We start from the raw sequence: 14,076 nt of genomic DNA, 5'->3' as shown, positions 1-14,076 counted from the left end.
CTGCCAAAAATATTTGTAATGTAGCTGTATTTTGTTCTTGCCTATTTTATAATCAGGCAAAAAATTTAAATTTGAAATTTAAATATGATTGAATTTGAATTTTGTACAGCGATAATAAAGTGCATTTAAATATTATGACGTTTTGAACACACCTACGTTGTTAGACAACAGTGAACTTTGTACAAAAGCAATAAAGCTCAAATAGACTCTACGTTTAAGTTAGAAAACGTTTGTATAGTAAAAAGAAAAGGGCTGTTTTTAGGGTTTTTCCAGCAATAATAGGGATGTGGACTATTTTTGGGAAAGTGTTTAAAACCATGCATAAGTACCAAATATAACCCAAACTATTTATTATTATTTTTTTATTTCAAGTAATTCCTTTAAAATAATTTATTTAAAATTCCATTTAAAATATCGCGCCAAAACGCGGATACCTGTCAAACGGCCGCTGTGACGTCACGCGTTATAAAATATTGTCGAAGTTGTATGTATGTAATAGTTATTTCGTAGTTGTGTGATAATAATATGAATTCAACATTTAATAAATATTGTGCGGTGCCGCAGTGTAAAAGTACAACTATTAAAACACCTGAAAACTGTTTATTCACGTTCCACGTACAAAAACGATGCGGAAAAAGTGGCTTCAATTAGCCCGTCGGGATCCGGCACTTGTATCTACACAAAGTAAAATGTATTTCTGTGAGGATCATTTTGATGTAAGTTTGATAATATTTGTTACATTTACTTGTACATATTAAAATATTTTTTCTCTTCAAGTTTTCAAAGACGAAAACTCGAATTTTTAGGTTAGAAATAATGTAAACAATGTTTCGTTCTTTCATTGTAGTTGGCTAATAATATGGCAAAATCATATTATTTCGTTTTTACCTTATAATTTAAAAATACCTACTATTGCTATAATAATGTATCTTGAGTATATTTCTTACATGGATGTCTTCACATTTCTAAATTCAGCAGAGCAGAAGTTACTATTTGTTGCGAAGAAATTAGCCACCGTAAAGCAATCAATTCTTGGCAAATTTGAACTATCTGCCTTAATATATCCACTTTCCATTATGGGAAAGCCTTTAAAAATTTATTCAAAAAGATAATCGGACGAAAATCACGGTAATAATATGATCCAAATATCAACAAACACCATAATACTTGACAACGAAAATTCTTGTATTGCAACGCGTGACATCACGCGTTTTGATTGGTGTTCATTGTCACGTGACTTGAGGGTGAAATATTTTATTACATTTTATTAAATAAAAAAAAATCCCTTGTTTATTGAGGAAAATATTGTGTTTTTTATTATTTTTACTATAGAAACTACCTTTTCGTGGTAAAATTTTATACTTATTTGAGTACAGTCCACATCCCTATTCTAATTTTTCTCCCCGTAAAAACCATCCACGAACTTCCACGAACATTAAAAAAAAAAGAATTGGCCAAATTGGTCCAGGCGTTATGCGCTTACCAACACATTTAGCGATTCTTTTTTATATAATAGATATACGTATGTTGATTGCAAAAAACCTGCATACCTTCTTGAGAATATCCAGAATCTTCTTGTACATGACCTTGATGGCCAAAGCCGCATTCTTCTTGATATTGGCACGCTGGACGTAGTTGGCAACAGCCTGCTCCTTCTTCTCCGCCGGCAGCTTACCAGCCACCTCGTACAGCAATCGGTCTCGGAGTTCGGCGGACTCCAACTGGATTTGGAAGAAGATTGTTTATTCTTTATTGGAACAGTTACATTTTGTAAAGTAAGTACCTACAATAGGCGGACTTAATGCTAATAGCATTATCTAACAGTTTACCATTGGGTTAAGCGGAGAACCTTTGTGTGGGTGATGATAATACATACATACATACGGTCACGTCTATATCCCTTGCGGTGTAGACAGAGCCAACAGTCTTGAAAAGACCGAATGGCCACGTTCAGCTATTTGGCACAATGATAGAATTGAGATTCAAATAGTGACATGTTGCTAGCCCATCGCCTAAAGAAAAATCCCAAGTTTATAACCCTATCCCTTAGTCGCCTTTCACGACATCCATGGGAACGAAATGGAGTGGTTCTATTCTTTTTTTTATTGGTGCCTTTAACCACACGGCACACTAAATTCTCTGAGCAAAAACTTTAATATCAGTACAAAATAAATGACAAAGAAACTATGGAATAGTAAAACCGCTTCATTTCATGTACTAATGGAGTTTAGTTTTTATGCAAAGCGCCCCAGACGCTACAGTGTCTTAATTAATGCAGTAGTGGAAGTCTGCAAAAACCGGAACAAATATAACAGTAAGAAATGGAAATGTTTGTTAGATTTAAACATTAAACTAATTTCTTGTTTTAAGTGTAGTTACCTACATACGTATCGTCACGTATTCATCTAATGTGGGCTAGACAGAGCTGACAGCCTTGAAAAGACGTAAAGTTCCACGTTCAGCTGTACCATATAGTAGGTAACCATAAATGATGGAATTGAGATTCAAACAAAAAACTTGCATCGCGTCAAAAAAAAAAAAAGTTTTTTACCATCAGTCTTTATGAGATTATTGGGTCTGTGAGGTGTGATTGTATGTATGTATGTACCTACTAGTTGTGCCCGCGACTTCGTCCGCGTGGAATAGTAATTTGGGAATCATTGAAGCCCTCAAGGATGAATATAATTTTCCCCGTTTCTTTTTTCACATATTCCATTATTTCTTTGCTCCTTATAGTTGCAGCGTGATGTTATACAGCCTAAAGCCTTCCTCGATAAATGGTCTATTCAACGCGAAAATAATTTTTCAATTCGAACCAGTAGTTCTTGAGATCATCGCAAACAAACAAACGAACTCCTCAGCTTTATAATATTAGTATAGATGTTATTAAAATAGTACCTGCGTCAATCGAAACTTTTCCATTTTCTTCTTTTTCGTGTACCTGATGCGGTCAAGTTGCTTGCGCTTGTTGAAATTCTCTTGATGGATGCTCTCCAACACCCTCTATTTAAAAAAAAGAAAGAAATACACATAAATTTATCAAGATTTTTAGAGTTCGGTATATAAAAATTAAAAACGGGACCCCATTACAAAGCCTCCGTTTTCAGTATGAAAATAAGTTTTTCAGATTGGCCTGGGTCTTGGATGTTTGTCAATATAAGTATTTATTATAAAATATAGTATCGTTGAGTTAGTATCTCGTAACACAAGTCTCTTACTTCGAAGCTAACTCAATTAGTGTAATTTGTAATGTTTAAAAAAAAACAAAATGGCCGTCTGTCACACTTTATTAGCTAGAAAGCTGAATCTAGATCTTGCATAAAGTCTTAAATGAAGAACAAAAATTTGTTATATATAATTGTTTGTTCATAAGGACTAATATAGTCAGAAATACAGAAACGAGCATAAAAATTCTTTCACCTATATAAATATACATTATCTGCGGATGTATGGAGCACAGAAGTATAAGAAAGTATGCAGAGATCGTGGCAAGTGGAAAGAGATAGTCTCTGCCTACCCCTCCGGGAAAGAGGCGTGATTTTATGTATGTAAGTATGTATGTATGGAGCACGGGTGCAGCCATGGCGGGTCACTAGTCAAAAATAAAAACTTTTCTCATCATTCCATTGAAATATAATTCCCGGGACTTTTCTAAGAAACGGTTCGCCGGCGAGTAGCGGGAGTCGATAAAGTATCGATCGACGCCCTACTCGATGATAAAGAGTTCAAATTGCATTGAAAACATAAAATATCTCGGGGAAACTTTAAAATGCAATGCTGTCGAAGTTGCCAACTTCAATAATTTCCAACCCAATCTACAGATAGGTTCCTCTGACAGTCTCAACTTATAGGGAGCTTGTGAATTTTGCAGCGGAACAAAACTATTTTCCGAATCCTACTTACGTAAAGTACTTAATTTACTTAGTAACTGTTTTAAACTAGTTATTTTATTTCATCAAAATATTATTAGAGTACCTATGCTGGCCGCTCCGAGCGCGTATAACGACAAATACCATTAAATTCTGTTCCCGCGGGAAATGCGGGAAATTCTCCCCAACAACAATTAACAAAATTAGGTAATGCTACGGGCTCTACCTATGTCAAATAAATAAATTACAATTCACAACGCTTTAATAATGTGTTGGCAAATCATATCTGTCAACTAACAAAAATGATTTGTCAAAATTTCCAATTGTACCAGCTAGCTTTAAAAATTATTAAATATATTAATTATTGTAGCCTTTAGTCGCCTTCCAAGACTTTAACTACAGAGCGATCATATTCTAAAGTGTCAGTGCACATCGCACGATTTACCTTCAATATCGAACGATAATCTCTCAAAACCTCTCGGACAAAGTTAAAAGCAGGACTCCTGAACATTGTTGCTGTAAACTTGAAAGGCGATTGTGACCCGAATCCCAGGCTTATTGTACGGATGGCAACACTATAACCACTGTTGTACCCTAAGCTGCTTGCACTCTGTTTAAATCCTACCACTGCGGTATAAAATTTTAATAAAATCTCCTCAATTAGGTCAGACGGCTTTCAAGCGGCAAAGTAAAACAGATGACGCTGTACCGATCCAAATAAAGTGGGTTAGACGCGATGTCCTTCGCGGAATGGTTTAAAATAACTGGGTAGTTTAACTTACAACGCTAACGGTACGGTGAACATATCGTTTTCGATTAAAATCCATTTTCTCGCTTTATTATCCAAAAAGGCAGCTGTCTTTTTAATTTGGTAGGTTTTCTTCCGATTTTTCTAAGCAGATCGTCAAACTACTCAACGTTTTCTAACCACTTTTGGTACTGACGCCCACACCACCTCCTTCTAGCCAAAGCATACGATTATTACTTAACGCTATCAGGACTCTAGGTAAAGAAATCAGTTACATACATATAAACACGTCTATATCCCTTGCGGGGTAGACAGAGCCATCAGTCAATAAGAATATCCATGAAGTCACCTTTTACGACATCCACGGGAAAGAGATGGAGTGATCGTGCAATTTTTCCTATTGGTACCGGGAACCACACGGCAGACCAGACTGCTTTATAAAGAAATCAGTTAAGCTGCTATAAATGCTGCCATCACCCATAAAATTAAACATAAATATAAATATGTACGGGACAAATTACACAGATTGAGTAAGCCTCGAAGTAAGTTCGAAACTTTTGTTACGAGCTACTAACTCAACGATACTATATTTTATAATAAACTAGCGACCCGCCCCGGCTTCGCACGGGTGCAAAATTATAAATGTTATAATACACAAAAACCTTCCTCTTGAATCACTCTACCTGTTACAAAAAACCGCATGAAAATCCGTTGCGTAATTTTAAAGATTTAAGCATACAGACAAACAGACTAAAATGGCGACTTTGTTTTATACTATGTAGTGATACTTATGCAGACAAACATCCAAGACCCAGGCCAATCAGAAAAAAAAATCTCATCATGACCCCGACCGGGATTCGAACCCAGGACCTCCGGTGTCACGCCACAGAGGCACTCCATCACTCACATCGGCCTGGCTGTTCATGTAGGTGAGCTGAAGCCGCCTGTGCTCCTGGAAAGCGTTCCTCAGGAACTGCTTGTCACCGTAAACGGCCACGCCTAGCTCCTCCCGCTTGTTGGTAATGTCTTTGCGCAGCTGACGGATGTCGCGGCAGTACCGCTTCTTCTGTTTAGCCAGGTCACCCTCGTGGATCTTGCGATCTCGTTCTGGAATTGACACAGATGTAAGTTACATACAATAATGACGGCTGACTATTTATTGGTTCCTAAGAGTTTGATGAAGCAAAGAATTGTTGACTGTCCCTTAAAGGGATGAGGATCATACTGTGTATATTTTGTCTTACAAAATTTATTGAGTGGGAAGACTTAGACGAACGTATCTTGATCAAATTAAGGACGTCCTGGTAAAAGGTCAGGTCAAAAGTTTTTGCCCTTTTGTACATTTTTATTGTGCAATATTGTTTTAAATAAATAAATAAAGATATTACAAACAAATAAACAAGAATTATGCAGGGGATCGTAGCATGTAGAAAGTTGTAGTTTCTGATTAGTCTTGACTGGACCTTTCGCCAGATTTTTCCTTTCCTATCCACTATTTTCATTCACACTAGATTATAATAGAATAAATTTATTTTCAAAATTGGATACAATGTATCACTTATTGACGTCACATCACTTAAATCTAAATATAAATACTACCGCTTACAAAGCGCATGTGTAGAAGAAGCGGCGGTACAAACTACACTGCGGCATTTTCACCGGACGTCAATCTACAAATATAGATCTTTTTAATCTAAATCATGTACGAATGCACATTGTCTACATTAAAAAACATGAATGAATGAATGTCACTCTCCTTGTATGTATGTTAAGTCAACCTGCTTTCATTCATCCTCTCGACATGACCAAACCATCTTTTCTGCTCCTGTTATTATATCTTCTTTCACATCATAACATTACCTTACAATTTTGTTCCTGTCATTAAATTTATTATTGAAGCTTATAAGCGCTAGTAAGTAGGTGGTTTCTACCGTGTGGTTAATAAAGCTGATTAAGTATCTCCAAGTAACATGTTTCCATTTGTTGACATGTTGAGACGTTTCCTTTTTGATTTTTGTTTTTTGGAAGACCAAGAACAAAATATTTAGATAAAATATCTAATGATCAAAATATTTTTTTCTTGGTCTTCCTATTCCTCTATTTCCATTATTTTATCTTTCTACTATATTGTTAAAATCATGTCGGATCAAATGGCCTATCATTTTCCCTCTCCTATTTTCTTCATACATATATATATAATCCCGTCTATATCCCTTGCGGACAGAGCCAACAGTTTTGAAAAAACTAATAGGCCACTTTCAGCTATTTGGGTTAATGATAGAATTATGATTAAAATAGTGACAGGTTGCTAAAAAAGAATCCCATTCTTCGTTACAAAATACCAACAAATAAAGAAATAAGCAGAGAATAGTAGCAGAGAATGATAAACGCTCCACTTAACTCCACCGACAAAAGTTACTCGTAGCTCTAAAATTTGAGGAGATTATATTTTCATCAAACGCTTAGGCGGTGTTTACACTTATGTATCTGCTTTACCACAGATTGCAATGTGTGTGCACTGCCCGCAAACAAAGATAGGTTAACCTCTAAACTCCGACCAGTATGTTTTACACCGCGACAAATATTTAAACAGTGTGAATTGAGAGAGAAATTGCAGTTGCGATATTACAATTTCCATTTTGTTTACATTTTGATTGTTAAACAAAAATAATTTGTTGTAAAATGCAAAATTTAAATGTTTCTGATATATTTATATAAATGAATCATTTCATGTAAATGAGTTACACAATGTAGATTCGCTTGAAATTTTTTAGACGGAACTTTAGATTTTTATACGAATTTGCAAAAGTAATGTAATCACTATATATGTATTCTAACTGTGCCCGCGACTTCGTCCGCGTGGAATAGTTATTATGGGCATCATTGAACCCCATCAAGAAGGAATAATTTTCCCCATTTTTTTCACATTTTCCATGTTTTCTGAATTTTTCAATTCGCACCAGTAGTTCTTAAGATTAGCGCGTTCAAACAAACAAACGAACTCTTCAGCTTTATTATATTAGTATAGATATCTTCGAGTAAAATTAATTTTTGTAACATTGTTTATGATTTTTTTTTTGGATTTACAAGATTTCTTTAATATAACAAAATTGGAATCAAACCTAATTGTACCTTGCCTTACAAAATTTAAAACGAAACTAAATTGTATGAAAACTATCCATTATGAGCTACTTCTAAATTTTAAAGTGAACTTCCTTACATCCATATGAATAATTTAAATTAATAATTACCTATTTGCAGCTTAAAAGGGGAAGTACGAACGAACGCTACGAACACGCTACGCAGTGCTACGAAAATGCTACAGCACGCTACGAAGTGCTACGAAAATGCTACAGCACGCTACGTGTGACTACGAGAGATTCTAGATCGAGAAAACAAACATAATGTTCTTAAGATCGGTAAGAGGAATCATTTTTAGGATTCAAATACTTTTACTAGAAGAATCCCTTGTTCATTATAACGTATCTAGTCGGTTATAATGAACGAGGGTTCCTTCTTTTAGGCGATGGGCTAGCAACCTGTCAATATTTTAATCTCAATAACATCATTATGCCATACAGCTGAACGTAGCTTTCAGGCTTTTCGAGACTGTTGGCTCTGTCTGACCCGTGGAGGATAATCCAGCTATTTATATATTGCATTCAGCTATTTGGCTTTAAGATAGAATTGAGATTCAAATAGTGACTAGGTTGCTAGTTCATCGCCTAAAAAAAGAATCCCGAGTTTGTAAGCCTATCCCTTAATCGCCTTTTACGATATCCATTGGATCTTTTCCATGGAGTTGTCTTATTTTTTTTTTTGTATTTGTGCCGGGAACCACACGGCACTACTCACCATACAACTTTATCAAGCCCCTGTACTGGTTTATCTTGTCTTTTATCACCCAGTTCTCATCTTGCATCCCGTGAATACGCACTTTTGCAGCCGACAACATTTTTATTGATATTAGTTTAAACTTCTACAAAATCAAAATTACTATATTTTTAACAAGAAATCACTTTTTTTTTTAGCTAAATCGACAATGACATGTAATTTGACATGTTTGTTTATTTATATTTTTTTGTGTCACTAGCTTGGAGTATCTACATATATACTAGCTGTCCAATTTAAAAGTAATTTCTAGTTAAAAAAAATGTTAAGGGTGGACAACCCTTATCTAAGGGGTACGGAAAATAGATGTTGGCCGATTCTCAGACCTAATCATATTGATTCACTCACAAAATTTCATAAGAATCGGTCAAGCCGTTTCGGAGGAGCACGGTAACGAACATTGTGACATGAGAATTCTATATATGTATAAGATAAGGTCACTGACTGTGTTGAAATTTTAATTTCTACAACACGTGCGTTTATTAATTTAACTAATATTAATTAAAATTATTATTACCAACGTCCACCAACCATCTTCATAGAATTTCGCACACACTTAAAAGTAATAATATATAAAGCCACGGGGAAAAAGCTAGCCATCTTTATTAAGCAGAAGCTCAAAGAACTCCCGCTGGAATGGAACTACAAACGGATCTCATTCGACACTATTTGAACTGTACCTATGATTGGAATGGAAAAAAACGAATTTATCACCTACCCGCGGGCAATTGCGAACTGCGTTCTGGAATATTCGAAAACGGGAAATTTGAACGAAATTCCGAAACTGGCCAGCATGCATGCGGAGGATTTTTGAATGGAAATTCAGATAAAAAAGCGTTTATACATACATACATATGGTCACGTCTATATCCCTTGCGGGGTAGATATAGCCAACAGTCTTGAAAAGACTGATAAGCCACGTTCAGCTATTTAGCTCAATTATAGAAGTGAGATTCAAATAGTGACAGGTTGCTAACCCATCGCCTAAAAAGAATGCCAAGTTTGTGAGCCCATCCCTTAGTCGCCTTTTACGACGTCCATGGGAAAGAGACGGAATGGTCCTATTCTTTTTTCGTATTGGTGCCGGGAACCACACGGCACTGATTATATGTAAGTACATATATAGGTACCTATGTGTGTAAAACATTCCATAGATACAAAATATTTTTCTCAAGATATTGTTGCCTTCGCTGCAAGTTGTTAACGTGGATTAATGCAGAGATAATGCTGACCCGATTACAGCCTTAATGCCACCATGTCAGCGGCCAAGTCAACATTTGCGGGGTCGAGCACCCGCCGTGTCGACTGACACTATGGCTGACCTAAATATTGGGAATTATATTCACACATTCCATTATAACCAAGGGCACAAAAAAGTTCTTTCAATCCATCTAGTCCTACATAGTTATATAGTTCGAATACATACATACATACATATGGTCACGTTTATATCCCTTGCGGGGTAGACAGAGCCAACGGCTAGTAGCCTGTCACTATTTGAATCTCAATTCTATCATCAAGCCAAACAGCCGAACGTGGCCTATCAGTCTTATCAAGATAATTGGCTCTGTCTATCCCGCGAGGGATATAGACGTGACGTGTGTATGTATGGGCATTTCGTTAGAGCAAAGTCACGGAGGAAATAACACCATAGGATGCACAAAGAATACATGTACGAAAAACAAAACAATTTACTAAATACCACTACACATTAAAATTAAATAGAGATCTAAACATATAGAAAATCAATTAAGAATTTAGCTGGAATCATACAATCATTTCCTAGCATCAGGATCACCCTCCACCGAGCACAGAGCCCTATGCGTCCGATCCGTGCATTTTGTTCCCTGTGGGCAGTTCTTGCAGGTCTGACCAGCCTCGTATATAGGAAAGCCCTCCACGTTCCCAGCCGGCCCGTAATTGCAAAAAGTATACGCTATTATTTTCAACTCCTTCCTCACGTTCTTTTTTCTTGCATTCTCCAACATACCACGGTGTAACGGAGACTCAACCATCACGGGGGTACTCTTCATTTCAAAATCTACCAATCGTGACACCTCTTCAGTCGTCATATACTTCGTTCGCCTCAATATATTCTCCTTTGTCGAAGTCCTTGTCACGTCTACGTCCGCCTCAGTCGAATTATCAATTTCCACTTGAGACCTCCTCTTCTTCCGATAGGTGGCGCAAGACCGTCTTCTAGCAGTACAAAGCGCTTGAGAACATCCCAAACGCCAAGTGGAACCCCAAGCGGCTGTCGTATACCAGTGCGCGTTACATCCACCTGATGCGCTGCAGTTACTCCTCCTGAAAGACCACACGTACTCCGGTGGAAGCACCCTCGACCCTGAAAACCAGGAACCCACAGCGTCATCCAGTAACTGGGCTTCGGTAACCCTCGGCAGAACAGGTCGCACATCCATATTCTGGAGCACATTAAACCTTATAGTATTCCTGCACTCATCGTGACGTTTTTGGCACTGCCGAGCCCAGACCTCCGCCATCTTTTCGAGCTCGTAATCCCAATACATTTTCCTCATATTGGACGCTGATGGTTGACCAGGATCTAAACCCATGGCTATGTTATCTCTATGTTTGTTGTGCAGCAGTAATATCTGATACCTCATCCAACCGGTCATTCCTGATGCGTAGAGCCTTGGACTCTGTTTTCCAGCTGCGACACACATAGTATGTTGATTTTTCATCGAGCAGTCGGGGTGGCTGCAGAAATCATATTTAGAACTATTTGCCTGCAATCCAAGTGAATAAACGGTTACAAAGAAAACGCATCCGAAAATTATGTAAATAATGTACATTACGAAAGTTATTGTAATTCCGTTTTGCATACGAAAGATAACATTTTTGCGAATGTCAGTGAAGTTGGAAGTCGGTGTCAACAAGAAGAAATAAAAAATAGACAACAGAAAAAAACACTTGAAAACATTATGGTAACAACTGTGTTTTGGAACCACAAGCGGTTAATCCGCGAGAAAGAAAGAGAAAGAAAGGCCTTCGTCGTCGAACGTCTTTCAAGACCGCTTGCTCTGTCTTCCCCGCAAGGGAACGTGATTATATGAATGAATGATATCAATTTATTCAAGTTGGAAATTGTCCTAAATAGATACTCTGTAAGCTAGTGCCGCCCGACCGAACCCATTTATTTGTCCCTGCAGGCGTGTGCATTAATTCTAAGTCAATACAAGACGTGGTCACACAATTGTTCTCATTGTCATTCCGTACGGACGACTAGACATTTATTCAAGTGAATATAATTTATGACAATAAGCTGAGAATACACCTTCCACCTTGTTATATCTCTTCCTTGGCTCTGCAGAATGGTAGGTAAGTAAGTATATATGTACTTAAATTGCGCAAAAAAAAATAGCTTTGTTACATCTCAGCAAAGAGTTGCTGATAATTTTAAAAAATATATGTTTTCGCTCACTTTATAACAATGTTAGGTTTTTAGGGGTAGCCTGGAAGAGATTGCAGATTGCGCATTGTGTAACCTCATCATACACATGCATAATATACCTACTGAGTGGAAACCCTTTTGATCGCATTATGTATTTCTTTTTTATTTCTATGTCTATGAATGAAAATGTAATGTTACATCTTGCGCCAAATAAAGATTTTTCTTTCTTTCTTTCATTTACGATAAGGTCGCCTTTTATGATATTTATATTCTTCTGAAAAACTTACTTGTCTAATTAGTCTAGCAGGGTCAAAATAGACGGCCTTCGGTAACCCGGTGTGAACGCAGCTTATCAGGAACTCGATAGAACGTAATAGGATCTTGTTATTGGTTCCAGAAGTGCCTACTTCCTCTTTAAATTTATAAAACCAGGAAATGCAGCTACTCTACAAAATTGCCCTGGTAAATATATTTTCCAACGGATATTACAAGAATTTTATTGAGGATCTAAACTGACGAACGAGATTCAAATTGCACTTTATTGAAAGTCAGTTTACCCTCGAAATTTGTTTATATTCATAATAGATATTCAGAATGCAATTTCGTCAGCGTAAAATCGTAAGGAATGCTTTGGGTTTGCCATAGATTAAAAAACATTACTTGAATTTATATTTATTATATAATACTTAATATGTCGGTTGCACAGATCTCTGGGGTTTGCTAAGATTTTTAATTCAGAAGGTTAGTTTATTAAATTAAAAATAAATAGACTGACAGGTTACAGAAGAGATCAAAATCTGTCAATCAAAGCCATAAAACCAGACATACGTTCTCTCTTGAAACTGTCATGTACCTATATTTATTTTATACTGTAGATTAAGTATTTTCATAACTCTCCCTTTTATTTTTAATATCCATTTATCAGAGGCACACAATAAAATGTTAAACTGCAGAACATGACGGGACGAGTCGTAGTGCACATGTTTTTAAGAGGTCTGAACCTCATGCTGATGGTCACAGCTTTGTTCTACGCCACCGATCGTGAATCCCTCCCCGTCTCCCCAGACGCCTTCATCACCATAGGAGTTTACTCCGCCTTTTCCGTAATAACTTTAGGACTTATAATCGACGTCAGCATGCATATGGGGAACGATAATAGAGACATATTCGTCGAATGTGTGTTGTTATGTATGGGATTCCTATGGAATATAGTCTGCACAGGCCTGTCTTTTATTGAGTTCAAATATGTTAGCAATTGGAGTGCGCACGCGGCTGCCAACAAAGGATTAATGTCGATTTTAGGCGCGATCGTTTATTTGATTGATGGTATTATTCTGCTTTGGGATTGAATTGAAAATATACTTATTTATTTTTTCTTATTGTAAGTTTTTTTTTTATATGACATCGAATCTACCTCTTGGCATCACGGATACATCCTCGCCTCTCTTGGGAGAAAGATGTGACCGCGACCGTGACCAGGAGGCAAGTCAGTTTGTTTAACTGAAGGGACTCTCGTCTTACCTCTAAAATGTTTTCAGTCATACTATAGATACACTATAATATAACACTTGCTTTAAACAAACTAGAACAGTATCCATTATTTTGTAACAGAGTGACGTCCTTACAGACTTTCTATATATGGATATTAAAGAAGAACAAGTGATAATTTATAGGTACCTACAACTAGAGGCATATCATAAATAATTTCTGAAAACTGTAGGTAGATAATGTTTTCAGACCTGTGGAGTTCGGAAGCACTTTGCGGAATAAGTTAGTGATACAGAAAACAAAATTTGCTTAAATATCACAGAATATGAAAAGTACCTAATCGTCCCTTGGCATCAGTGTCGTTTACGCTATTTCCATAAAGGTCCAGGGTTCACCTATGAGACCAAATTTTTCGCTGTTTTCCTCAATGTCTGCCTCACTTGATACCTATGAGCCGTAGTCATTTATAATCTAATGTAGATATAGCTTAAATCGGGAAGAGTCAATAAGTATAAGAAGTCATAGTGGGATTTGCACTTTTAAATTTACTTTTATTAAACGATTATCTACGGAATTAGAAACACTACAGAACCGGTAAATAAAATTATTATGTACATACAACCGGTACAAGTACAACCGAACATTCATATTTCCCACCAAAACGT

The 14,076-nt window shown here is 36.6% G+C and overlaps 2 protein-coding genes across 2 annotated transcripts in view; both read right to left on the bottom strand.

The window, feature by feature from the left end:
• Positions 1-8,572, bottom strand: part of LOC106130497 (uncharacterized) — a 56,849-nt gene extending 48,277 nt beyond the window's left edge. Inside the window, exons 1-4 of the mRNA XM_060953888.1 lie at positions 8,473-8,572; positions 5,525-5,724; positions 2,899-3,003; positions 1,551-1,721 (exon numbers count right to left, since the gene is read on the bottom strand). Of these exons, the coding sequence (XP_060809871.1) occupies positions 1,551-1,721; positions 2,899-3,003; positions 5,525-5,724; positions 8,473-8,572 (576 nt within the window). The remainder of the gene's footprint in view (positions 1-1,550; positions 1,722-2,898; positions 3,004-5,524; positions 5,725-8,472) is intronic.
• A 1,711-nt stretch (positions 8,573-10,283) lies between these two features.
• On the bottom strand, positions 10,284-13,465 carry LOC106130544 (venom allergen 3 homolog). The gene is made up of 2 exons (XM_060953728.1): positions 13,445-13,465; positions 10,284-11,258 (listed from the first exon to the last, which is right to left on the bottom strand). Exons 1-2 carry the CDS (start codon positions 13,463-13,465, stop codon positions 10,284-10,286), a joined length of 996 nt encoding a protein of 331 aa, XP_060809711.1.
• Between the last annotated feature and the right edge of the window lie 611 nt (positions 13,466-14,076).

Source organism: Amyelois transitella, chromosome Z (genome assembly GCF_032362555.1).
Source record: "Amyelois transitella isolate CPQ chromosome Z, ilAmyTran1.1, whole genome shotgun sequence".
Lineage (NCBI taxonomy): Eukaryota > Metazoa > Arthropoda > Insecta > Lepidoptera > Pyralidae > Amyelois > Amyelois transitella.
This window is presented reverse-complemented; position numbering and strand designations above follow the sequence as displayed.